Source organism: Bufo bufo, chromosome 4 (assembly GCF_905171765.1).
Source record: "Bufo bufo chromosome 4, aBufBuf1.1, whole genome shotgun sequence".
Lineage (NCBI taxonomy): Eukaryota > Metazoa > Chordata > Amphibia > Anura > Bufonidae > Bufo > Bufo bufo.
In genome coordinates this window covers 528,271,210-528,298,776 of record NC_053392.1, presented here as the reverse complement: position 1 = coordinate 528,298,776, position 27,567 = coordinate 528,271,210, and the positions used below count along the sequence as shown (strand labels likewise).

At 44.3% G+C, this 27,567-nt stretch overlaps 2 protein-coding genes across 2 annotated transcripts in view; both read right to left on the bottom strand.

The window, feature by feature from the left end:
- Positions 1–488: 488 nt before the first annotated feature.
- Positions 489–27,567, bottom strand: part of LOC120998883 (thrombomodulin-like) — a 68,885-nt gene continuing 41,806 nt past the window's right edge. Inside the window, exon 2 of the mRNA XM_040429759.1 lies at positions 489–676. The gene's annotated coding sequence lies outside the window, so the exon portion shown is untranslated. The remainder of the gene's footprint in view (positions 677–27,567) is intronic.
- LOC120998882 (thrombomodulin-like) lies at positions 5,397–8,749 on the bottom strand. The gene has a single exon (XM_040429758.1). It carries the CDS (start codon positions 8,407–8,409, stop codon positions 6,703–6,705), a length of 1,707 nt encoding a protein of 568 aa, XP_040285692.1. The 5' UTR covers positions 8,410–8,749; the 3' UTR covers positions 5,397–6,702.

Genomic DNA, 27,567 nt, shown 5'->3' with positions numbered 1-27,567 from the left:
CGGAGCCAAAACGTGACGCCCGTGTGAAAGAGGCCTTAGAGTTGATTCAACTGACAAATATTTTGGCACTTTAGTATTCTTTTTGGGGCTGCGCTTAGTCTCACATATGGATTGGACCATAGCAGGGATGTATGATGTGGAAGGAGAGAGGTGTGTCCATATCTGAACACACTCCTTATTAATTGTTGTATTTTATTGTTTTGGGGGCTTTGATCATGTTTTTTAGATATTAATAAAATCGTGTGATTTAACAGTGAAATCTTGGAGTGCTCCATTTCTTTCTCCTTTACATGTGCACTTTCTGTCTTGGTTAATTGTAACGCCAGACTTCTGGGATAGGAAGTAACTGCCTGGCTACCACTGTCAGCCCTGTTAGCTGTAATAGGGCTAATTTCTCCCTCACCCAATCCACAGGGGATCATTCTCCTCCTTCTCTCAGACCTTACTGTCAGTCACAGTGCTGATAGATGAATCCCGTAGAGCGTGAAACAGGATCCAAATGTTTATTTGTCCACCAGGGATGTGTCGTACAAGTCATTATCCTAATTCACAAGGTTACAAGGTTTTGTTTTTAGGGAGGGAATGCTGGTTACATGTGTCAGGGTGGATGAAGTTTCTCATCCTATATGGTTGTAAGAAATTCATCAATAAAGCTGACGGCCTGGGATATAACCACCTGAAAAGAAAGGTTAGATAGAATTGGTATAAAAAAGCAACAGATTTATTGTATACCTGAGACACTTACTAAGAACAGTAGCTAGGACCCAGTTAAATACACATTCAGTGAGAATTTTATGTAAATAATTAATCTGCATGGAGTTTGTATGTTCTCCCCGTGTTTGCGTGGGTTTCCTCCGGGTTCTCCGGCTTCCTCCCACACTCCAAAGACATACTGATAGGGACCTTAGATTGTGAGCCCCATTGGGGACAGTTGGATGCTAACGTCTGTGAAGCGCTGCGGAATATAGTAGCGCTATATAACTGCATAAAATAAATAAATCAAATAAATCTCCATTTGTCACTGGTAATAATGCGGCTTGAAAGTATCTTTCTGTCCACTAGGTGGCAATATAGAGCTATGCCATATAATTTGGTAATGCTGGGCTGAACTATATGGGGTCAGGATTCATGCATACCTGTTTATATGGTGCTGTATTGAAGTGATTTATAGGGGTTGTTCATCATTTTGATATCAATGGCCTATCCATAGGATAGGTCATCAGTATGAGATCAGTGGGCATCCGACTTCCGGCACCCGTTTGAGGAGGCCATGGTGAACGCTGCAGTCTCCGTACAGCTTACCAAGTACAGCGCTGTACAGCTGTGGATGGTATGGCCGCGCAGGCCCATTCACTCGAATGGGACTGAGCTGCGTCTAGGTCATCTGGCCAATGAAGAGGCAACAGCTCTCCTTGCTGGGAGTCAGACCCCCAACAATAAAATATTGATTACTTATCCTGAGGATAGGACATCTATACTCTAGTCCTGGAAAACCCACACAGGGTTTCTTTTTCATATTTGAAAACGTTGTCATTTTTTTTTTTTTTTCTTCTGTAATGTGTTTAGTTGGGTTTATTGAACAGCCTACTGACATCAATAGAGAAATGTGGTGTAAAAACAGAAAACTTTAAGCAAGCTGATTTTTGAAGAAAAAAAGAATTATAAAAATGCCCCAAACCAAAATGTTGTAAATACTGTAGATCGTGATAATTTGCTATAGTCTCCTAGGAAACATATTGCCACAGGGATAGAATTCCGTTCTAGCTCATAGTAGGGGGTCCTTAACAGGAGACTCCTTCTCTTTTACTTCCATTAGCCCAAATAGGCCGGTGAACAGAGGTTGTCATTGTAAGACAATTCCTTATGGTTCATAAGATTCGCTAAAATTTCCGTTTGGATTTATGTGCATTTCTGCACCATATTCACACCTAAATTTTGGTGCAGATTTGATGCGGTTTTGCCGCAGATCTCACCCTTCATTGGAAAAGTGTGAAATCCTCAGCTAAAACTGCAAACATAATTGGCATGCTGCAGATTTGGAAATCTGAGCCCCTCAGTGGTTAGCAGAGAGGGGCAGGGCCTAAGACATGACATTTTGTGCCAAAAATGCACTACCATTCTGGCATGGTTCAAACCACCCTAAAATGGCACTAGTACATCATATATTTGTCACAATGTCTCCACCAACAAAACAGGCAAAATTGCTCGTCTGGTACGGTGCACCGGTTTTGATGCAGTTTAAAAAGAAGCTACAGGAAGTGGATCCACTAGAAAAGAGGAGTATAAGTCCTTCCTTTACATTCCTCGTCCCTTTGAATCCATTCCTGCCTCTATTTTCATACTTAAACCTTGTTTATAACCTTATAAAATCATTGAGCGATATTTACTTAAGGCCATAGTTTTGCACGCCATTTTAAGGTTACTTTCACACCTCCGCTTGGAATTCTGGCCGGATGTGTAGCCTGACAGAATTCTCCAGATCCGGCACTGCCGGATGCGGACGGAATGTCCTCCAGCCCCATTAAGTATATATTTGATTCGATCCCAGTTTATTTGTGACGAATCGTGTTTAAAAAAAAGCTATTTCCTGGCTGCAGAGAGCTTTTTGTAGAACACTGAGCCTTGCAGTAACACGCATAGGGAGTTGTGGTAGTGAAACAATTCTGTGAGTCAGTATGACATGCAGATGACAGGCGTCACTCTTGGAATCACTGCACACTTCACTTATTTGGGCAGTCACGGGGCCAAAACTGACCAAATAACTCAAGTATGAACTCAGCCTTACAGGTCAACGTTAGCGCCAAGTATAAAGATCCGTGCAGAGGCCCAAGATCCTACTGTAGCGTGAAAGAGCGCACTCCTTTTACACCCTCATCAGCTGATTTCACATAGATGTCTACAGAACCTCTTCTATTAAACGCTTATACAAGTAGAGCCCCCCGACAGAGTGGAGAGGGGGTCAGCAGTAAGTTTGTATTAACGTCACTGATTATTTTGCCCTTCCTCTGATCCATCAGAGCAATAACCCCCAAAAAACGGATCCTGTCTGTTGAGCATCCGCCTTCACTCGGTCAGCATTTGGTCAGTAATCCATCAGGCTGTAGTACAATGTAGCTGCACCGCAGAACAGCAAATAAGACATGCTTTTTTTATACTTATACACCCCAAAAAAGGCTGTAGTACAATGTAACTGCACTGCAGAATGGCAAATAAGATGTACTGCATGTGACTGAACGCATTTGTGAGACGCATCCGGATGCGGATCCGTCTCACAAATGCATTGCAAGAACGGATCCGTCTCTCCGCTTGTCATGCGGACAGACGGATCCGTCTTGTATCTTTTTTCACATTTTTACCGGTCTGTGCAGGCCAGAAGGATGGATCTGGCATTCCGGTATTCCGGCATTTTGAATGCCGGATCCGGCACTAAATACATTCCTATGGGGAAAAATTCAGGCAAGTCTTCAGTTTTTTTGGCCGGAGATAAAACCGTAGCATGCTGCAGTATTATCTCTGTCCTGATCAGTCAAAAAGACTGAACTGAAGACATCCTGATGCATCCTGAACGGATTGCTCTCCATTCAGAATGCATGGGGATATGCCTGATCAGTTCTTTTGCGGTATAGAGCCCCTGTGACGGAACTCTATGCCGGAAAAGAAGAACACAAGTGTGAAAGTACCCTTATAAGTGTACAGTCTGTGACCATTTTCAGTTTCTGGTAGTAAACAAAAAATAATTCCATTCACTGACAGCAAGAAGAGATTTCAAAGGATGAGGAAGTGAAAAAATAAAATAAAACATATCATTATGGCCTCATGCACACGACCGCTGTTGTGTTCCATTCCGCAAAATGGGGTTCCGTTGTTCCGTGATCCATTTTTGTTTCCATGTGTCTTCCTTTATTTTTGGAGGATCACCATGAAGGAAAGTAAAAAAAAATCTAAGACAGGTTTGCCATGCAAATGATAGGAAAAAAATGGACGCGGACGACAATCTTGTGTGCCTCCGTGTTTTTTAGCGGTCCCATTGACTTGAATGGGTCCGCGAACCGTTTTCCGCAAAAAAATAGGCCATTTTTTTTTTTTTTGGACGGACTGGAACCACGGATCACGGACGCGGATGACAAACGGTGCATTAGCCGAGGTTTCAACGGACCCTTCGAAAGTCAATGGGTCCGCAGAAAATCACGAAAAACGGAACAACGGACACGGAATAAAACAACGGTCGTGTGCATGAGGCCTATATCTACGATCCAGTAGCACCAGAGACAGAAAGTTATGTAAAATAGAAATGCAAAATTGTGCAGCAGCAAACATCTTAGACCATGTAGCATGCACTCTAATTATCGAGGTGGATAGGTTTGTCACGTTTTCCAGACAGTATGTTATTATACTGCAAACCTAACAATAAGAATAATAACAATGCATTCCCTGCATAGTAATCTAAGTGCAGACATCCTTGTAGAAATGATCAGCATAATAACACAAGTGAATGGTTTCCCAGGATACTTGAATACTACATACTGAGCTCATATGTAAAATGCATTTTGTGTATAGCACAGTAATGTATATTTTATCCATATTTCATAAACAGAGTACATACCACCATAACAAAGGTAACATTCAGTTCACAAACTATTATTTATTGAGGTTTAAAAAAAAAATCACTATTTTTCAATCCACAAATAACTCTACACACCCACACATACTGTACATAGCTGTACAAAGTCTTTATAATAAATAATTATTCACATGATAGTGAAGAATAACATAGCAGTCCATCCCTCTGGTTTGTAGCAGATAGCCTCCTAGGAAGGATTCACAGAAACGGTCATATTTCTGCATCCATCTGACAGTATTCAGTGACGGATCACACTCCGCTCGCTTGCTAATTTACGTATATTCGTGTGTGCGATTTGTAAAGGGGATGCGTACTCAAATAATTCATTGAAATGCTTTTATCACCGTCCTCAATTCTCACCCCTCCAGCTCTTAGTGGCTGGACATCTAAAAAATATTGGCTATTATTATTACTACCAGTGGATGATGAAATGAAACGAATGAGCTTCAGGGTGAAAATCTTTGCTTAAGGCTACATGAACACGAACGTGTTTTGTTTCCGTTCCATTTTTTTTGCGGATAGGATGGGTTCGCAAAAAAAAAAAATTTTGACAGCACACCGTGTGCTGTCAGCATCAGTATGTCCGTTCCGTAGCCCCCCCCCCAAAAAAAAAAAATAGAACATGTCCTATTGTTGTCCGTTTTAGGCATTGTTACAATGGATCCTCAAAAAAAACACCTTTCATACGGATGTCATCCGTTTTTTTTGGCGGACCGCAAAACACATACGATCGTGTGCATGTAGCCTATGGGGGTTCAGATTTAACAGAAAGGAGTTTTTTACATAAGCTCACTTTGTAACATGTCATTCAGCATTTGCTCCCCAGGAGCAGATCTCCTTACATCCCACCATGGATAGGTGACTACATAAAACACTATGGGGGAGATTTATCAAAACTGGTGTCAAGGAAAACTGGCTTTGTTCGTTGCAATCAATTCAATTCGACTTCTCATTTCCCAAAGGTCTGCTGAAAAATGGTAAAGCGGAATGTAATGTAAGGTTTGGTTGCTATGGGTAACCAACCAAGCCAATTTTCCTTTACACCAGTTTTATCAAATCTCCGCATATGTACGCATAACTCACTGTGCCAGCAGTTTTCCAGCTGCCATGGTGCCTATATCTGCTCTTGGAGACTCATCATATGGTTGATTGGACATCAGCTTTTGTAAGCCAGAATAAGTGGAAAAGTCTTTTAAGCAAACCTCAGAAAATTGCCTTACACTGTTATTTTTTCTTTTTTTCTTTTATAAAATAAGAGAACCCCTTTAAATAATAAGTAAAGCAGTGACATTGTGTGTCTTGCACCAGGCAAGCCAATGTCACATGAGGGTTGTTTCCTGATGCTGAAGCTTTCTATAGGTATCAGGTTTTTGCAATATTACTAAACTGCTGGGTTAACTCAAATACAGTTTCAGTTATTACAGATACCGGGGATAGGCTGAGCAATTGGTATCACCCCCAAAGTCCTGTAAGAAAACAAACCAGCTGCTGGGTTTTGTAAATCGGAGTTTCCCAGAAAGAATAAATGAGATGGAGAAAGAATGGCGAATGAGTATAAAAAGAGGGAAACATTGGTGGGAAAAATAGACAGTGAGGAAAAAGTATGTAAAGAGAAATGGAGGCAATAAAATAGAAAGAAAAAAAAAAGCAAGAAAGAAAGAAAGGTGAGAGAATAAAAAGGAAGACAAAAAGAAGGAGAACTACAGAGAAAGAGAGAAAGAGAACAAGATTAAGAGAAAAATATGGGAAGAAATTTGTATATATATATGTAACACAACATGTGAAAATAGGAAACAATGTAGAGGGGGTTCTAAAAGGGGACAAAGAATGACTGCAGTAGATATTCCCTCCTGTGTACCATATACTTCATCTGCATTCACTTTATGTATTTACACTACTACATGTCTTACACATTGGTAGTTCACTACTCTCTGGTGCACACTGCTTTAAGAAGCTCAGACAGCTATCTGTCCTGGTCCAATTTGTAGCCTGTGACTCCAATGTGACTACAAGTCCAAGCCCCAAACTAGTCACTTGAAGTTATTTTTTTGCATATTGTCTACAGTACATCATAGTGCTCACTATAGTTTGTGCTGGGGCTCTGTCATGACTTGTTGGAGTACCATATCCTTCTCAGCGTTCTTACACTTATAGTCCAGGGCATGCTCCTCTATGTAATGCTTCCTCAGCATATGACAGAGGATGGCTAGCAAGACAGTTAACATAGATATTATTCCTATGCATATTCCCAGTAACATAGCTGGCTGTAGACTGTGGATATCTGGAGGTCTGGTGGTGGGTGGTGAGGTCTGGGAAGGTGGCACTGGGGTGAGTTCTGCTCCACCTGATCCCTCCTCAGGTGGTATACATGCTTCATTGTGGACAGTGTAGCCATCAGGGCAGGTACATAGGAAAGACCCAAAAGTATTAATACATGAGTTTGGCCAGTCACAAGGAGAGGCATCACACTCGTCCACATCAGCGCAGATATAGACTCCATCCTCAAGTTGATCCACTATGTATCCTTCTGGGCATTGGCAGCTATCATTATTATTTATGTCACAGTCAGCCTCACAGAAAGACGTGTTGCAGAACCGTTTGCATTTATAGGGTTTTTTCTCATCAGTGACATACCCATCATCACAATAGCATCTGTAGCCTCCATCGAAGTTCTCACATCCGTGTTCACAGAGAGTTGTTGGGATGCCACACTCATCAATGTCCAGACAAAGTGACCCACAACTTTCTCCAGGCTCACAAGTCTCAACCATCTCAAAACCAGGTTTGCAGCCGCAGTCAAAGCCTCCAATTGTATTAGTGCAGTGGTGCTCACAGGTATTGGGGTTGGCAGCACAGTCATCAATATCTTCACAGGTTCTTCCATCATCCCCTAGCGTAAAGCCTTCAGAACACATACAGAGGAACCCTGGTGGGTCAGAAACTGGGACACAGAGTTGGCTGCAGGGATTGGGGTCACAAGGTTTGGTGCAGCCCCTGTGGTCAGCTTTTAGCTCTGATCCTGAAGGACACTTGCACTGTGCAGTGTCAGATTCTTCTACACACTCATGTTCACAGCCCCCCTTCAATATCAGACAGCTCCAGGCACCTGGGCTATCACTGCTCCAAGCCACAGTCCCATCAGCTTTCTCTTTACAAAATAGTTTGGTATTGTTTGGGGATGTGGAGATGTCTACTATGGTATCATTTGGGAACACAGTACCACCAGTGGAGGCCAATCCAAGGGCAAAATGGTAATAAGTGACATTGTAAGAGAAAGGTAACTCAAGAGAAAAACAGGGTGAAGAATAACTTATCTCACACAAGTAGCCATCAGCCTTGGAGTCACAAGGAATCTCTTCCCAGGTGCCATCTTTGCGCACAGTGACACAGTGGGCACCACACTTCTGCTCCTCCTTCTTCCAGTTTGTGTAATCTGTGTGGTTGTCACCTGTCACCCAGGTATAGCCCCTCAGGGGCAGCTGCAGGTCTGTGCATCGGTTGCTAAATGGTTGCTCCAGCCCTATCCAGACCTTGACATCTTCTTGGTGAGCCTTGGCCATGAACATAGCGATGGCATCAGCCTGCACTGTGTTCTTCACAGTTAATAGCTGTCCCTTTTTCACTTTGCACGACTTCTTCGCCTTGTAGTACCGTTGACTACCCCAGGATACAGAATAACAAACCTGATCTAAGCAGACAAACTCTGAGGTGACTTCATCCAGTAAAGCCAGTTGCACTAGCTGCGTTGAGACAAGAGCACTCCAGATAATGTGGAACAGCAGCATCATGTTCCTGGATGTTCAGCCAAGAGCAAAGCGTGGTCTTGGCAGAAGAGCAGAGCTTTGAATGGCAGCTGTAAAAGTGCAAGTTCCCCAGCTCGGAAGTCCTAAAAGGTCCACAACTCTCCGAGCTCTGTGTCATGTCTCTAAGTTTGTACCCAAGTTTATATTCTCCCAGCCCTCCAGAAGAGAGGAAGGAAGGAAGTGCCTGGAAGGAAGGGCTGGAGCCGCCTGGGATGATGATGATGATGATGATGATCTGCTTGTAGCGCTTAGTGATTGCTGCACAACTTGTAGGCAATGACCTGGACACGGTTCATTTACATTACAGGGAGCTGCTTGTAAATCATGACCAGTGAAAGTGTATAATAGGATAGAGGTGGAGGGGGAAGGGGTGGGAGACGAGGAGAGTCACTTGCTACTCATCATCTGGGAGGAGTTGTGTTGAAACATCCACTAGCTGGTATCTGAGAACCCAAAGAACTTTGGAGAAGTTCAGCAACCTTTCCAGAACTTTGCATTTTTTTTTGTTGCAATTTCAGTTCAGCAAAGAAGCTGTGCAGAACTTTCCTGCTGCGGTGTAAATAGGAAGCAGGAGGGAGTGATCTGAATTATGATGCAAATTACTGTGCCTGTGAAAAGCTGAGTGCCCTGAATCTCAGCCCTCTCACTGGTGGTGCTGGAAGTGGTGACTGCACTAATGAGCTACAGTATCTGGATGGAAGTGAATTGTAGCAAAACTGTTAAAGGGAACCTGTCACTGGGATTTTATGTATAGAGCTGATGGGTTGCTAGATGGCCGCTAGCACATCCGCAATACCCAGTCCACCATAGCTCTGTGTGCTTTTATTGTGTAAAAAAAAAAGATTTGATACATATGCAAATTAACCTGAGATGAGTCCTGTCCCTGACTCATCTCAGGGACAGGACTCATCTCAAGTTAATTTGCATATGTATCAAATCTTTTTTTTTTTTACACAATAAAAGCACACAGAGCTATGGTGGACTGGGTATTGCGGATGTGCTAGCGGCCATCTAGCAACCCATGTCCTCAGCTCTATACACAAAATCCCGGTGACAGGTTCCCTTTAAGTCCTGCATTTTTCTGGATTGTACAGATGCTCTAGGTTCAAACTTTAGTCTTTTTACGATGACTTTAGGCAGCCAGGCAGATTTCTATGCTGAATATTTCTACAAATGAAGATCAGTTCCATTCACCTGAATGGAGATGGCATAAAGCTGTATGTTTGTCACCAAAACAACCCCATTCAGAAGAATGGAACTGATTTTCAGCAGCAGAAATTTTGAAAAGAAAAATATGCGGTGTGTGAAGGCATCCTTAAAGGGAACCTGACTAGTGTTCTGCGAATCAAAGTCCGATCCGAATTTCAGGGAAAATTTGATTTGCCGCAAAGCCGAATTTCCTTGTGCTTCGTGGTGACGAATCGATTTCCCCTGAAATGGTGTCCAAAAAAAAAAAAAAAAAACATACTTACCGTCCTCTTGCTTGAAGATCTCACATAAAATTCCATGCGTGGTGACCTATGACGTCACCATGCCGGCTGGTGTGATGATGTCATCACAGGCCGTGTAAGTTGTCGCGACAGATCTTCAAGAAGATGGCGGTCCTCGAGCAAATGGATGAGGCAAGTATGATTGAAATCTTTTTACACCCGATTATTGCTATCAGATCCCGCGATCATGTATGAACGCGGTATCTGAGGGTTACAATGATGGGGGCAGTGCTATGGCTGCTCTCCGTCATTACACCCACTCCTTACAAAGAAATGCACTTTGTAACAAATTAGTCACAAAGAAAAAAAAAATTGGAATACTTTGCTAATCTCTAAGGCTACTTTCACACGAGCGTTCGGGTGTCCGCTCGGGCGCTCTGTTTGAAGGGGCTCACGAGCGGCCCCGAACGCATCCGTCTGGCCCTAATGCATTCTCAGTGGAGGCGGATCCACTGAGAATGCATCCGCCTGCCAGCGCTCAGCCTCCGCTCCGCTCAGTGAGCGGACACCTGAACGCTGCTTGCAGCGTTCGGGTGTCCGCCTGGCCGTGCGGAGGCGAGCGGATCCGTCCAGACTTATAATGGAAGTCAATGGGGACGGATCCGCTTGAAGATGACACCATATGGCTCAATCTTCAAGCGGATCCGTTCCCCATTGACTTTCAATGTAAAGTCTGAACGGATCCGCTCAGGCTACTTTCTGACTTAGAAAATTTTCTAAGTAATAATGCAGACGGATCCGTTCAGAACGGATGCAAACGTCTGCATTATCGAAGCGGATCCGTCTGATGAAACATCAGACGGATCCGCTCCGAACACTCGTGTGAAAGTAGCCTAAACCTGACATCCAAATATTCAACATTTAAAATTATTATTTGAAGTATGTTGTCCCTGATGGTGCTAAATCAACTTTATTCCACGCCCCACTGTGTGCTAATGAGCATTTTGAAATTAAGGAGGCTGGCTCTTGCTTCAAGTCAAGTACACCATGCCATCTATCTGCCTACTGCCTCTTGATTGACGTTTCAGAGCAGTGGCAATGTTATCCTCTTGTTTCTCCACATCTCGCGCAAGTGGCCTCTGTCTCCTCTCGTGCCTGCGCAGTGAAGCTGGGTGTTGTCACGGTGGGGAGTGGGGGAACCCACCACCGTGCGGTGTAAAAGGGTAAAAGGGGATCACCCTGGCCAAAAGGAGTGATAAAGGAGCAGGTCACCTCCTACAGCGTCCCTAATCCTCTCCCTGACTCCTCACCGTATGAGCGGACCCCGATGGTAGGACAGCTCATACTCTGGATTCCTAGAGACCATGAGTCGCCCTGGTAATACCTCACAAGGAGCCGGGAAGAGACGACCTGTTCATCCCAGTCATGGAGGAACAGGAGTCTCTATCTGAGGCCAGGCTGCAAGGAGAGGGGAACACATACAGCATATGGAGTTGGCAGGTAAGTGAAACCAATAACACTTACCTGCCACAGACACACTGACTGGAACCCGTGCACAAGTGCTGCTGTCCACACCAACTTTAAAGGACACAGCACAAACTACAACCACACAGGAACCCAGGACATTCATAGCTGCAATAAACGTGAGACAGGGGAATGTCTAGCAAACATGCTGGACACCAAACATCACCAGCCATGTAACACCACACAAGACATACAACACCCTGAGCATAACCCACACAAACCAAAAGATAGGAAGGGAAAGAGACACCATTATAACATCAATGACCACAAGGGTGGCTCTCACTGGACAGATGGTAAAAGCCAGGGACAGTGAACCACCAACATACACCAAGGCTGGAGGAACCCCCCAGCTTCAGGAATCCAGCAGAGGCTAAATAGCCCAAGCAGCCACACACACACATAAACCCAGTGTTCACAAAACACTAGGAAGGGAGTTAACCCTTCCAACACCAGACAAAGGAAGGAAGCCACTTAAAGGAGAAGTGCACACACAAGCATACCAAACCACAAGTTACCATCGGCAACAGCATGCGTGGCAACCATATCACGGCAATCACCCAGAAGGTCGAGACACTGCCACCGCATGCTCTCACAGCAACACGTTGCCGCGGGCAACCGCAAGTGTGGCAACAGTGTCACAGCCCAAACCAAAGGCCGTGACAGGTGTACAGTGCCTGGCTTCAGCACATATCTGCTTGACGCTGTGTGCAGTGATGGCGTGCTCACGGTCATCATCACTAGGTAGCATGTCCAAGATTTTTGTATATAGTTTTGCTTATGTTTTAATACATTTATAAAAATCAAGTACTTTTAAAACTACATATTTGCATCACCATATTCTTCCTCCCATAACTTTGTTATATTTTCACTGACATATGTAATGGCTCATTTTTGTTGGGCAATAGTTTGTGCTAATACCATTTTGGAGTACTTTTTGGACTACTTTGTGGTCACTTTTTGAGGTGAAATGACCAAAAAATGTTAGTTCGTCCAGTGTTTCTTTTTTTTCTGATACGCTGTTCACCACTTTGGATAAATACTTTTATATTTGGGCATTTTTGGATATGTTTTATACTAAGCGGAGCCGAATACTAAGCGGGCCGGTGCTTGCGCAGTGAGTGAAACCGTGGCAGGCGCAGTGAGTGAGGCCGGCAGCAGGAACGCAAATAGTAAACGAGACGGCGCGGGCGCAGGATTTACTGGACGAAGAGGAGAACTCGCCAGTCAATCAATAAGACCTGGGCGTGCCAAAGGGTGAGTGGACCGAGCCTCTAGGTGCTGAAGCAACGCCCTCATAGCACCTAGAGGCTCATTAGTATATTTTAAAAGTGTTTATTTTAAAAAAAAACTGCAGTAGGCAAAGACTTATAAAGCCCACTGTTATGTACTGCTGACATTAGCCCATCGCTAATGTCAGTCAGCTAGATAACGTAATTTCTGATGACAGAAACCCTTTAAGTAGCAGAATACATTTAAAGAGAACCTTTATGCTGCCCATACTAAAGGCAGAATAAAGTAGAGACAGGTGAGTTGACTTCAGCGGTTTGCCATTTATAAGTTATAAGTAAGTGGTTGCCGAGAACCAACATCACAATCATTGCAGACTGGGCCTGGAAAAGTCACGGCCACCTGAGAAGAGTCCTGGTTATTCATGACTTCCTGCTCTCCTGCCCACCTGCTGATGACTGACAGTCTAATACCTAGTTTTCTCCCTTTGTCTCTAGGAGAGAACTGCTAATCATCAGCAGATGGGCGGGAGAGCAGGAGATTATGAATAACCAGGACTCTTCTCAGGTAGATTTGACTCTTTTCAAGCTCTGTGCTGCAATGATTATGATGCTGGTTCTCGGCAACCACTTACTTTTAGCTCATGAGTGACACACCGCTGACATCAGCATTTCTGTCACTAGTTTATGCTGCCCTCAGTGAGCTCAGCATAAAGTTGATGACAGGTTCCCTTTAAATTAAAATAAGAAGTTGCCCTCGGTCTCACCCACATTATCTGCCTTTTACTTTAGAAAAAGTTGAACACATGCTTCATAAATATGGCACTCATTCTGAACACCCTATTTCTCAATGTATTAACCAGGGATGTCTTTAACAAGGGGCAAAAGGGGCAGCTGCCCCAGGCCCAGTTGCTCCTGGGGGGCCCAAGGCAGCTGCCTCTTGAGCCCTGATAGCCACTGCCCCGGGTGTCAGGCTGTCAGCTACACAGGGGGTGCTGCCAAGCCATGCCTGCCGGCACTCCAGGCAGCGTACTGTGAGAGCTGTGATTCTCTAGGACCTTAGATGACATCATCACCATGTGACCAGTATTCTAGCAATATTACTGGTCACATGGCTATGAGGTCATCAAGGTCCTACCAGGAGTGTTGCTGTAGATGTTTGCCTTAACTGTGGAGCTTTTTTTGTGAAGATTACATCAGAAAAAGATGACAGGGGCTGTTATGCTAATATACTGTAAACTATTGTATAGTGGGGTGCTGTATAGTGTGGGAAGGCGGGATCCAGGGGGCCCAAGTAAATTTTTGCCCAGGGTCCAATCAATATTAAAGTTGGCCCTGGTATTAACTGCAACTGTATCAACTGGCATAAATACACAGAATCTCCTGCACGTTACAAAGATGTCTGCCTGCAGATACCACTAGGGAGGACTCTGTGCCTAGGGGTTTTACAGTTACCATTGTCTGCAATGGAAGCTGTAATCATTTCTTTGCACTGAGCTCCCCCCAAGTGGTGGCTTCATGAAAATGTAGTGTTTTCACATTAGGAACAGAAGTTCAGCGTGGGGCCCCTCCTCACCCCTGGCCCTGTAGGAGTCATGTGGTCTGCCTCCATTTAAGGTACACCACTGATTCATGCCAATTTCTGGTGTAATTTATGGAAACATGTCAGCTATAGAAGGCCATTTTCCCTGCTACAAACCTTACCCACGTTTCTCAAGGGTTATAAAAAGAGATGTGTTCAAAACCAGTTGAAAAAGTTTTCGCTATGGGTACAACCACATGGTCCGGTTGCCATTAACAATGAAGACCATCATGACCGCAGCAGTGCCGCAACCCGACCAGATCACAACCGTGCTCTGTGGTCATACCCTATGTGATGTCATACAGAAAACATGTACACAGTCCCATCAGGTGCATTAGCCCCTAAAGGGGTTCTTCTGGAAATTTCAAGCAGCCTGCCTCTCTGACCAGAAGTACTTTCCTGCTCCCTGTTGCTCCAGTCCTCCATGCAGGCTCCCGTGTGTCCATGTTCCGGTCAACAGAGTGTTTACATCCGGTGCAGCATGGGTATGGCACATGTTCTGCTGCAGCCAATGAGTGGCTTCAGAGGTGATGTGTCTCATTCAGGTAAATAGAACTGATTTTCAATCGTAGAAAATTTTCTGTAACAAAATCTGCTATGTGAAGGCACCATTATAAAAACTGATGAGTGGGATTAGTAGAAATGAAGGCTAACCACAGCGTGGCACATCTGCTTTCTGTTACATTATTTTTGTCAAAACTAAGACCAAGTAAAACAGGGAGGAGGACGTAAAATTTTGTTTTCTAGTTTTAGCAAAAAAAGGGGGGGGGGGAACAAAGGCAGCAAACTCTCTGCACAATAACATGTGACCTAAAGAATCATCTCATTAATTAGCTGCTCTTACAGGGATGCCAGAAGTATACTCTGAGTCACAGCTGCAGTGCTGACTTCCCACAGTGTTCAACCTGGAAGTCATTATCATGTGAAGTTCTGGCTTCTCACAGCAGAGGGAATGGATGACAGTCAGAAAGTCTCCCATTTGCTTCAGCATTGTGGAGACTTCCCCTTTATACAAGACACATGATTACTCCGTATCTAATAAAGTGGAAGTGGTTCTACACTGCACTTACTCTACATAACCAGCTCAAATCAGTCTTTAGCCGGTACATGGTACTACATGCACTGCTATCACTAATGCCTCATTCACATGCCAGCGATTTACGGACTTGTGCTGTACGTGTTCTCCATGGACAGCACATGTGCCCATTCATTTTAATGTGTGTATACTCACATCAGTGTTTTAACGCGGTCCGTGGATCCATGGTTTTAGCACGGAAGCATACTCTATTTTGTCTGTGTTCACAGATCCATTATGCCCATTATAATCTATGGGTCCGTGAAAAACACGGATGCAACACGGATGGCATCCGTATTTCATTCATGTTTTACGGACCATTAGGAGGACATGCTATGAAAATTAGTTTTTGTGGCTGTTAAAGGGAACCTATCACCGGGATTTTGTGTATAGAGCTGAGGCCATCGGTTGCTAGATGGCCGCTAGCACATCCGCAATATCCAGTCCCCATAGCTCTGTGTGCTTTTATTATGTAAAAAAAACGATTTGATACATATGCAAATTAACCTGAGATGAGTCCTGTATGTGAGATGAGTCAGGGACAAGACTTATCTCAGGTTAATTTGCATATGTATCAAATCGGTTTTTTTACACAATAAAAGCACACCGAGCTATGGGGACTGGGTATTGCGGATGTGCTAGCGGCCATCTAGCAACCCATGTCCTCAGCTCTATACACAAAATCCCGGTGACAGGTTCCCTTTAAACCTGATGACAAACGGACAGCAAAAAATGGACACACAATGACCAAACACGGATCCTTCGAGGACATCTTCACAGATCAATGAGTAGGCATGGTCAGTAGAAATGAGCCAACTCTGACTTCAAAGTAAATATATGAAATATTATATGTTATTGTATAATTGATTTATTTAATGTAAAAGTTTTGTATTTATTTTCAAAGGAATTTAGGAAAGATTAGACATTTTTATCATATAAATATATGTTATGTTCTACCAAGCTAGGGTCCCTAATGTTTCAAAAAACTGTGATAACCAGGATGAAAATCAGTTATTACCTCTGCCTTGTCCTCTGACCGTAATTGTTCCTACCCCTTTCATTTGTGTTGATTATAGGCAGCAGATCCCTGAATACAGAGGGCAAGGTGCTGCCAATAATTGGGCACCTTTTATGCTACAGAAAGATGCAATCAGAGGAAAAAAAGCATTTACTCATTTGCTGAGTGATTTGCAGTACAATTACATAGGCCAGTTATCAGGAGCAAGTGTTTCTGTGAAAATGTTCCCTGTGTAATGGCAGGTTTACACAGGGTATTTGTTAGTACGAATACTCATTCCTGATAGTCGACACTCGTAGGTGTCTCAGATCACCCAATGAACAAGCCAAATACTGGTTCATTGGATGAAATGATCATTTTGTGTGGACACTTATATCATCATTTCTGGGCAGCAGATTGTGCTGTGTAAAAAGTGGTCTGCTGCCCCGAAACACTGAATCTGTATAAGGATGAGTGATAGCGGTAGACATCTCTCATCCCCATACAGTGAAGCTGATTGCTGCCTGTTTATGCAGCTCTTTACTCCACTGACAAGGAGGCAATTATCGGGAAGTAGCCGTCCCTTCCAGATAATTGCCTACTCAATCGGCGCATGTGAATGCACTTTAATAACTGGCCCTTTAGATTAAGTATCTTCATGCTGCTGCTCCAAGGCCCTTAAATGTATCTGCACATGCTCAGTAGCGATGCTCCTTTTTTACATTTATTAAATGCATAGTGCATATTTACAACTTCAAAATCTATATTTTATGTTCTACCTAAGCAACTTGATTATTTATTATTTATGTTGATCCATTTTGCTACAGTAAATTTGTTATTACTAATTATTATTTTACATGAGCCATTTATGTTGGAGTCAGGAATCTGGATCTGGAATGTTTAAAAATAGAGTTGGAGATGCAGTAAAAAGTTTGGCTTACTGACTGCGGCCCTGACTATGACATTATAGGCTGTGCTCATTTTTATTAATACAAGATCAGTTATCTGGTGTAAAAGATGATAAATGACATTGAAGCATAACAACAGCCATAACAGTTTCTATGGATCCCAGAATTATCAAATTCTTTTTACCCCCAGCTGCAACTAGGAGGAGCTCCTTACTTCCAGGTTAGTACTGACCACGCAACTGGTATGGGGCCTGGAGGTAGTGGTGGCCCTGCATTGAACTGCTTCTCTTGTTCCTGAAATATATTCACTGCATTTTCTGACAGTCACCATTAGGGGGAGCTCAGTGCAAACATTTTATTTACAGTTTTGATTGATACCAATGGTAACTGAATACATTCCCATGAATTGAGCTCCCCCTAGTGGTGGCTGCAAGCAGACAGGTTTATAATATACTATGTGAAAGAAAACGGAAGATTTACCAATATACACAAATGTATTGGGACAAATACACATGGGTAGGAGCTTTTATAATATAACATTCTAAATCCATTGCGCCCCTTTGCAGATAAAACAGCTTCTACTCTTCTGGGAAGGCTTTCTACAAGGATTTAGAGTGTGTCTGTAGGAATTTTTGCCAATCATGCAGAAGATCATTTGTGAGCTCAGACACTGATGTTGGAGGAGAGAGCCTGGCTCGCAATCTCCATTCACGTTTATTTTACTCACTTATATGACATATTCCATACAGCTTTACAGACATTATCATCTTTTCCAGTTTTTTTTGTAAATGTTTGTAAAGGCAGGCTGTATGGCTGGTACTCGATTTTATCTATAAACATGTGTCAATGGGACTGAATGAGATATCTAAATTCGTTGCTTAAGATTAGTGTTGAGTGAATCGAAATGAAACAAACTGACTTCAATCTGAATTTCAGAAAAAATTTGATTCCCTACGAATCTGAATTTCCTTGCGCTTTATGGTAAAGAATTGTTTTATTCTTAAAATGGCAGCTACATTTGTTACAAAGAGAAACCCGGGAACGCGATATAACCCATAATGCTGTGCAGCCAGCCAATCAGCAAATAGCCATCCCTTGTGATGTCACAGCCCTATGAAAGCCTCATCCCGCCCGATCTCTGCTTTTTACTGTGACTAAGCATAGCGACAGGCTTGCTAAGTGCTAGAGACAGTTCTTAACAAATATCTGTAAAGAATAAATCAAGGCAACTGGACTTACTGTAGATTTCTTGAAAACGTTTCACTCGTTCTTCCAACAAGCTTTCTCAATTCTGAGTGACTGTACAAGAATCCTCTGGGAATAAATATGTAACTGAATCAACATCTGGTAATTATACCCAGCATGGGGTCAGAGATCATCATACCCAGCATGGGGTCAAAGGTGTTGATTCCATTATTCTAATTGGAGTCAGTAGGTGATAATGGCCTCCCAGAAAAAGGTGTCAAGACAGCATTGTATGTGGCAGACAATAGATGTCTAACCCCCCCCGCCTCTATTCAAGCTTGGCTTCTCCATTTTTACGTAGACGGCCTCCTTCACACCTCGTTTGTACCAATCGGCCTCCTTATCCAAAACACGTACTTGACTGTCTTCAAAAGGTGTGACCTGTTTCTTTTAGATGTAAGTACACAGCTGAATCTTGACCAGAGGTTTTTGGCTCTTCTATGCTGAGCCATACGCTGATGTACAGTCGTGGCCAAAAGTTTTGAGAATTACATAAATATTGGAAATTTGGAAAAGTTGCTGCTTAAGTTTTTATAATAGCAATTTGCATATACTCCAGAATGTTATGAAGAGTGATCAGATGAATTGCATAGTCCTTCTTTGCCATGAAAATTAACTTAATCCCAAAAAAAACTTTCCACTGCATTTCATTGTTGTCATTAAAGGACCTGCTGAGATCATTTCAGTAATCGTCTTGTTAACTCAGGTGAGAATGTTGACGAGCACAAGGCTGGAGATCATTATGTCACGCTGATTGGGTTAATGTCATGCCCCACTCTGACGATGTGCGGAGGTCGGCCAGGATTGCAGCACGAGTTTAATGTTTGTTTTGAAGTCGTGCTGGATCCGCCCCTTACCAGGTGCACTGGGTGGAGTCATTAGTTTAAATAGCTCTTCAGCCCAGTGCCCTGAGCGGATTATACTCATCATTGTGGTCTTGGAAGCTAGGAAGGAAGGTTGGCTGTCTGTTCCAGCTCAGGAAGATAAGTGTTGTTTCTAGTTGGTTGTTTTGTGTCATCTATCCCATCCAGGTTCTGTGCGAGCAGGCTGCTCCTATTTCCCACTTCACCATCTCAGGGAATTCAGGGTTTTGTCAGCCCAGGCACGGGGACACCTCATACCTACCTTAAAGGTCTGTAGGTGGGCTGAGCAGTGCAGAGAAAGAGGTCAGGGATTAGCTAGGAGGTGACCCTTCCCCTGTCTCTCGCCCAGAGCCTGGTTGGTGCGTTATCTGTTATACTGAGTGCACGCCCGCCGTGACATTATAATCCACCATACTGTGACTGCCATCACTCAGGACTTTTGTGATGGCGTCAATTGATGCACTGAGTGACCGCATGCAGGGTTTATCCCTAGAGGTTGCTGATCTGAGTAGTTCGGTCACACAGTGTCAGAGGTTTCTGGCATCAGGTACAGGTCAAATTGGTGGGGAGCCTAAAGTCGCTCTTCCCGAGAATTTTACAGGGGGTACGGATGATTTTTTCCGCTTTAAAGAGTCATGCAAATTGTACTTTCGACTGCGTCCATTTTCGTCAGGTAATGAAGATCAGAGGGTTGGTATCATCATGTCTCTGCTTAAAGGGGACGCGCAATCCTGGTCTTTTTCTCTGCCGCCCGGTTCTCTGGCTCTCCGATCAGTGGAGGAATTTTTCCAAGCCCTGGGATTGATTTATGATGACCCAGATCGGGTCTCGATGGCAGAATCGAAATTGCGTAACTTACTACAGGGTAAACATACTGCAGAGGGTTACTGCACAGAGTTTAGGAGGTGGGCTACTGAGTCGGGTGGAATGACCCCGTGTTACGTAGTCAGTTTTGTCAGGGGTTATCTGAAAGGTTGAAGGATGCCCTGGCGCTTTATGAGTATCCGGATACTTTAGAGAATGCAATGTCTTTGGCTATACGGTTGGATAGACATATCAGAGAGAGGTGTAAGGGTCCCTCCGTGCAGGGGATCCCTCCTGCGTGTGGTTTTGTTTCTCCTACTGCCCAGGGTAATATTACTTATAACTCTGGGGTAGGGGAGGAACCCATGCAGTTAGGTCAGATATCTTGCCATTCTGATAGTAGAGACTTTAGAAAAGTGCACAATCTATGTTACTTTTGTGGAAAGAGGGGTCATTTTATTTTTTCTTGTCCTCATGTTAAATCACAGGTGGAAGAGAAAAAGAAAAAAGAAAAAAAAACTTCCCTCACACTTGGTTGTATGAATGGTGTGGTGGAGCAGACAGGTATGCAAGCTCCCTGCAGTTCCCGTTTTCTCCTTTCAGCTATGGTGGCGCTAGAGTCAAAAAATGTGTTTGTTGATGTATTCCTTGATTGTGGTGCTGGGGTAAACCTAATTGACTTTCTTTTTCTTCAAGGCCTGGGACTAAGTACTTGCACGTTAGAGAACGAGATTCGTGTTTTTGCAATTGATTCTTCCCCTCTTTCTCAAAGGAGCCTTACTCACATTGTTCATGGTATTCACTTAAGGGTGGGTGATTCACATGCTGAAATTATTTCTTGTTTTGTCATGAAGGATTTGTCAGCTCCTATAGTTTTGGGGTTGCCATGGTTGACTAGACATAACCCAATTATAGACTGGCAAGCGAAACAAATCATTGGTTGGAGCGAGTTTTGTTCGGATAATTGTCTTGGCACATTTATCTCCGGTGTGTCCATTACGGCTTTACCTCAGTATCTCTCAGATTTTTTCGGATGTCTTTTCAGAGGGTGGGGCTCAGGAATTGCCCCCTCATCGAGACTATGATTGTCCAGTTAATCTCATTCCTGGCGCTAAGTTGCCAAAGTCTCGGCTTTACAACCTCTCTCAACCCGAAAGAGAGGTCATGCGAAAGTATGTCGCCGAGAGTTTGACAAAAGGTCATATTAGACCATCTAAGTCTCCAGTGGCAGTAGGTTTGTTCCTTGTGAAGAAAAAAGATGGATCACTGAGACCGTGTTTGGATTTCCGGGAATTGAACTGTATTACAGTCCGGGATCCATATCCCCTGCCCTTGATCTCTGATCTTTTTGATCAGATTGTTGGAGCCAAGGTGTTCTCCAAGTTGGATTTGAGAGGAGCCTACAATCTGATCAGGATCAAGGAGGGGGATGAGTGGAAAACGGCCTTCAATACGCACGAGGGTCATTTTGAGAACCTGGTGATGCCTTTTGGGTTGACGAACGCGCCAGCAGTATTTCAGCGATTCGTCAATGACATTTTTCATCACTTGGTGGGGAGGTTCGTAGTAGTTTACCTGGATGACATTTTAATTTATTCTCCTGATCTGAAGACCGATCAGGATCATGTGAGACAGGTTTTGACGATCCTTCGGGAGAATAAATTATATGCCAAGTTGGAGAATTGTTTGTTTGCGGTGCAAGAGCTTCCGTTCTTGGGATACATGCTTTCTGATTCCGGTTTTCATATGGACCCCGAAAAGGTCCGGGTGGTTCTGGAGTGGGACCGACCAGAGAATCAGAAAGCTTTGATGCGGTTCTTGGGATTTACGAATTATTATAGGAAATTTATTTCGAATTATTCTACCCTAGTAAAACCTCTTACTGATATGACCAAGAAGGGCGCCGATGTCTCTGTCTGGTCGGATGAGACATTGCAGGCCTTTTCGGCTGTTAAGGAGCGTTTTGCGTCCGCTCCCATTCTGGTGCAGCCGGATGTGTCTCAACCATTTGTAGTGGAGGTTGATGCATCAGAGGTGGGGGTTGGGGCGGTGCTGTCACAGGGTTCATCTCCTGACAAGTGGGTCCCGTGTGCCTTCTTCTCCAAGAAGCTCTCGGTCGTCGAGAGGAATTATGATGTTGGAGATAGAGAGTTGTTGGCCTTTGAGGAATGGCGCCACTGGTTGGAGGGGTCGTCTCACCCCGTTACGGTGTATACTGACCATAAGAATTTGGCTTACCTGCAATCTGCCAAGCGTCTGAACCCTAGGCAGGCCAGATGGTCACTGTTTTTTACCAGGTTCAATTTCGTGGTTACCTTTCGCCCAGGGGTCAAGAACGTCAAGGCAGATGCCTTGTCTCGCAGCTTTCCTGGGGGAGGTGATTCAGAAGATCCGGTACCGATTTTGGCGGATGGGGTGGTGGTCTCCGCTCTGTACCCTGAATTGGAGATTGAGGTGTTGGGAGCCCAGGAGGGGGCTCCTGGTTCTTGTCCCCCAGGGAGGTTGTTCCTGAGGGCCTACGATACAAGGTGTTCAAGGAACATCCCGATACTGTTCTCGCTGGACATCCTGGTGGTAAGTCCACCTGTGATCTAGTATCCCGGAGGTTCTGGTGGCCAGGGTTACGTAAGAGCATTGAGAATTACGTGACAGCTTGCGAAACCTGCGCTCGGTCAAAGGTTGCTCATACTCGACCGCCTGGTTCACTTCTTCCATTGTCTATTCCATCTCGTCCTTGGACGCATTTGTCTATGGACTTTATTACGGATCTGCCGAGTTCCTCCGGGAGAACAGTGATTTTGGTGGTGGTTGACCGTTTCAGTAAGATGTCTCACTTTATACCACTAACTAGTTTGCCTAACGCTAAGACTCTTGCGCAGATTTTTGTGGATAATATTGTGAAATTGCATGGTATTCCTTCGGATGTGGTCTCTGATAGGGGCACGCAGTTTGTCTCCAGGTTTTGGAGGGCGTTCTGCTCTCGGCTTGGCATTCAACTTTCATTCTCTTCGGCTTTTCATCCGCAGTCGAATGGTCAGACGGAGCGTACTAATCAAAACCTGGAGACCTACTTGAGGTGCTTTGTGGCTGAGAATCAGGAGGACTGGTCCTCATTCTTGTCTTTAGCAGAATTTGCGTTGAATAACTGTAGACAGGAGTCCACGGGTAAGTCACCATTTTTTGGCGCATACGGTTTCCATCCCCAGTTTGGTACCTTCTCTGGGTCTGGTTCCTCTGGGATGCCAGAGGAGGAGAGATTCTCTTCTGCCTTATCCTCTATCTGGCGGAGGATTCAAGGGAATTTGGAGAGGATGGGTGAGAGGTATAAACGAATGGCTGACAAGAGACGTATGACTGGTCCGGACCTGTGTGTGGGTGATCTGGTGTGGTTGTCCACTAAAAATATCAAATTGAGAGTGCCATCTTGGAAACTGGGTCCAAGATTTATTGGTCCGTATAAAATTTCTGCGGTGATCAATCCTGTGGCGTTTTGGCTGGATCTTCCGCAGACTTGGAGGATCTATGATGTGTTCCACAGGTCTTTACTAAAAAAAATGTGAGACCAGTGGAACCATCGCCATTGCCTCCTCCTCCTGTTCTAGTCGAGGGAAACTTGGAGTTTGAGATCTCCAGGATTCTCGACTCGAGAGTTCTTCGGGGTTCCCTTCAGTACCTGGTGCACTGGAGGGGATACGGTCCTGAGGAGAGGATGTGGGTTCCGGGGTCGGATGTCAACGCCAGCCGACTGGTGAGGGATTTTCATAGGTCCCATCTGGATATGGTTGGTCTGGGGTGTCCGGAGGTCACCCGTAGAAGGGGGGGTACTTTCATGCCCCACTCTGACAATGTGCGGAGGTCGGCCAGGATTGTAGCACGAGTCTAGTGTTTGTTTTGGAGTCGTGCTGGATCCGCCCCTCATCAGGTGCACTGGGTGGAGTCATTAGTTTAAATAGCACCTCAGCCCAGTGCCCTGAGCGGATTATACTCATCATTGTGGTCTTGGAAGCTAGGAAGGAAGGTTGGCTGTCTGTTCCAGCTCAGGAAGATAAGTGTTGTTTCTAGTTGGTTGTTTTGTGTCATCTATCCCATCCAGATTCTGTGCGAGAAGGCTGCTCCTATTTCCCACTTAACCATCTCAGGGAATTCAGGGTTTTGTCAGCCCAGGCACAGGGACACCTCATACCTACCTTAAAGGTCTGTAGGTGGGCTGAGCAGTGCAGAGAAAGAGGTCAGGGATTAGCTAGGAGGTGACCCTTCCCCTGTCTCTCGCCCAGAGCCTGGTTGGTGCGTTATCTGTTATACTGAGTGCACGCCCGCCGTGACAGTTAAAATGGCAGACTTGACATGTTAAAAGAAGGGTGATGCTTGAAATCATTGTTCTTCCATTGTTAACCATGGTCACCTGCAAAGAAACGCGTGCAGCCATCATTGCGTTGCATAAATATAGCTTCACAGGCAAGAATATTGTGGCTACTAAGATTGCACCTCAATCAACAATTTATAGAATCATCAAGAACTTCAAGGAAAGCGGTTCAATTCTTGTTAAGAAGGCTTCAGGGCGTCCAAGAAAGTCCAGCAAGCGCCAGGATCTTCTCCTAAAGAGGATTCAGCTGTGGGATCGGAGTGCCACCAGTGCAGAGCTTGCTCAGGAATGGCAGCAGGCAGGTGTGAGCGCATCTGCACGCACAGTGAGGCAAAGACTTTTGGAAGATGGCCTGCTGTCAAGAAGGGCAGCAAAGAAGCCACTTTTCTCCAAAAAAAACATCAGGGACAGATTGATCTTCTGCAGAAAGGTGAATGGACTGCTGAGGACTGGGGCAAAGTCATATTCTCCGATGAAGCCTCTTTCCGATTGTTTGGGGCATCTGGAAAAAGGCTTGTCTGGAGAAGAAAAGGTGAGCGCTACCATCAGTCCTGTGTCATGCCAACAGTAAAGCATCCTGAGACCATTCATGTGTGGGGTTGCTTCTCATCCAAGGGAGTGGGCTCACTCACAATTTTGCCCAAAAACACAGCCATGAATAAAGAATGGTACCAAAACACCCTCCAACAGCAACTTCTTCCAACAATCCAACAACAGTTTGGTGAAGAACAATGCATTTTCCAGCACGATGGAGCACCGTGCCATAAGGCAAAAGTGATAACTAAGTGGCTCGGGGACCAAAACGTTGTCATTTTGGGTCTATGGCCTGGAAACTCCCCAGATCTTAATCCCATTGAGAACTTGTGGTAAATCCTCAAGAGGCGGGTGGACAAACAAAAACCCACTAATTTTGAAAAACTCCAAGAAGTGATTATGAAAGAATGGGTTGCTATCAGTCAGGAATTGGCCCAGAAGTTGATTGAGAGCATGCCCAGTCGAATTGAGCACTGCAAATACTGACTCTTTGCATAAATGTCATGTAATTGTCGATAAAAGCCTTTGAAACGTATGAAGTGCATGTAATTATATTTCACTACATCACAGAAACAACTGAAACAAAGATCTAAAAGCAGTTTAGCAGCAAACTTTGTGAAAACTAATATTTGTGTCATTCTCAAAACTTTTGGCCACGACTGTAGTTGTTATTTTGTTTCGCCAATATGCAGTTCTGAGCATTCCTCGTTGCACTGGACTGCGTACACAATGTTGTCCATCTTGTGTTTAGGCGTTGGGTCTTTTGGGTGAACCAGTTGTTGCCTCAGTGTGTTGCTGGGTTTAAAGCAGACAGGGATGTGATGTTTATTAAAAATCCTTTTGAGTTTCTCAGACACCCCAGCTATATATGGGATAACCATATTCTTGCGTCTGTCATGCTTCTCGCCATCACTGGTAATCTTGGTGCTCTTTCTTCTCCTTCCTTCTGTTTTGACAAAGGCCCAATCTGGATACCCACAAGTTTTAAGTGCCCCTCTGAGGTGTTTGAATTCCTTTGTCTTGGCCTTGTGTGCTGGAGGGGATTTTCTCTGCCCGGTGGTGTAGAGTCTGGATGACTCCCAGTTTGTGGTCTAGAGGATGGTGGGAATCAAATAGCAGGTACTGGTCTGTGTGTGTTGGTTTTCGATAGACCTCTATTCCCAGCTTCCTTCCCTCTTCCACTGTTATAAGACAGTCCAGAAACGCCAGTTTGTTGTTCTGCATATCTTCCCGCGTGAAATTGATGTTATGATCCACTGAGTTGATGTGGCCGGTGAAAGCCTGTAACTCTTGTTTATGAATTTTAACCCAAGTGTCATCCACATATCTGAACCAATGACTCGGTGTAATTCGCATTTATTGTCTGCCACATACAATGCTGTCTTGACACCTTTTTCTGGGAGGTCATTATCACCTACTGACTCCAATTAGAATAATGGAATCAACACCTTTGACCCCATGCTGGGTATAATGACCTCTGACCCCATGCTGGGTATAATTACCAGATGTTGATTCAGTTACATATTTATTCCCAGAGAATTCTTGTACAGTCACTCAGAATTGAGAAAGCTCATTGGAAGAACGAGTGATACGTTTTCAAGAAATCTACAGTAAGTCCAGTTGCCTTGATTTATTCTTTACAGATATACCATGACCTGGATAAATGAGAACCTTCACAGACAAGTTGTTAACAAAGCTTTTAATTGTAGAATTTTGGATATGGACAGTGTAGGAAGATTGTAGGGAGAATTTTTATACACTATAGGGAGAATACAGGGACAGTGCAGGCTCAGTGTAATAGCCCTGTGCATCTTGTTCAACTGCTGCGCCATTCATACTTAATCTGTTCTATTATACATAGACTTACTGTGCATCAGACTCCTTGTCAACAGGCGGTCTAATATATAGGATCATTTTTCGAGTTCATCTGCTGCACCATTTATATTTAATCTGTTCTGTTATACATAGACTTACTGTGCATCAAACACATTGTCAATAGGCGGTCTAATATATAGGCACATTTTAGTTCATGTGCTGCACCATTCATACTTAGTTCTGTTTTACTGTGCGTCAGACTCATTGTCAACAGGCGATTTAATGCATAGATGCGTTTATCTAGTACACTTACTGCGCCATTAATACTTAACCCCTCAAGAACTTAGGGCATCCTATTTCCCGAGTCCTTAAGGACTCAGGGCATACCGGTACATCCTAAGTTTAAATCGCGATTCCCGCCTGGTGGGGGTTAATCGCAACAGGATGTCCGCTGAAATCATTCAGCGGGCATCCTGTCACAACGCCGGGGAAGTCCTGTGACCCCTCCGTGCCGGCGATCGCCGCAAACCGCAGGTCAATTCAGACCTGCGGTTTGCGGCTTTTACCTATTGCGTTGGCGGCGTGTGGCGGTGCCATCGGGTCCCCATACGGCTATAGGGGGGACCCGATGGCATGGAAGGCAGCGCGATGTCTAAGGAAGGCATCGCGCTGCCTTCCGGTGAAGAGCCTGTAAGATCCAGCCCCCTGGATCTCACAGGCCGGAAGCTGTATGAGTAATACACACAGTATTACTCATACAGCCAATGCATTTCAATA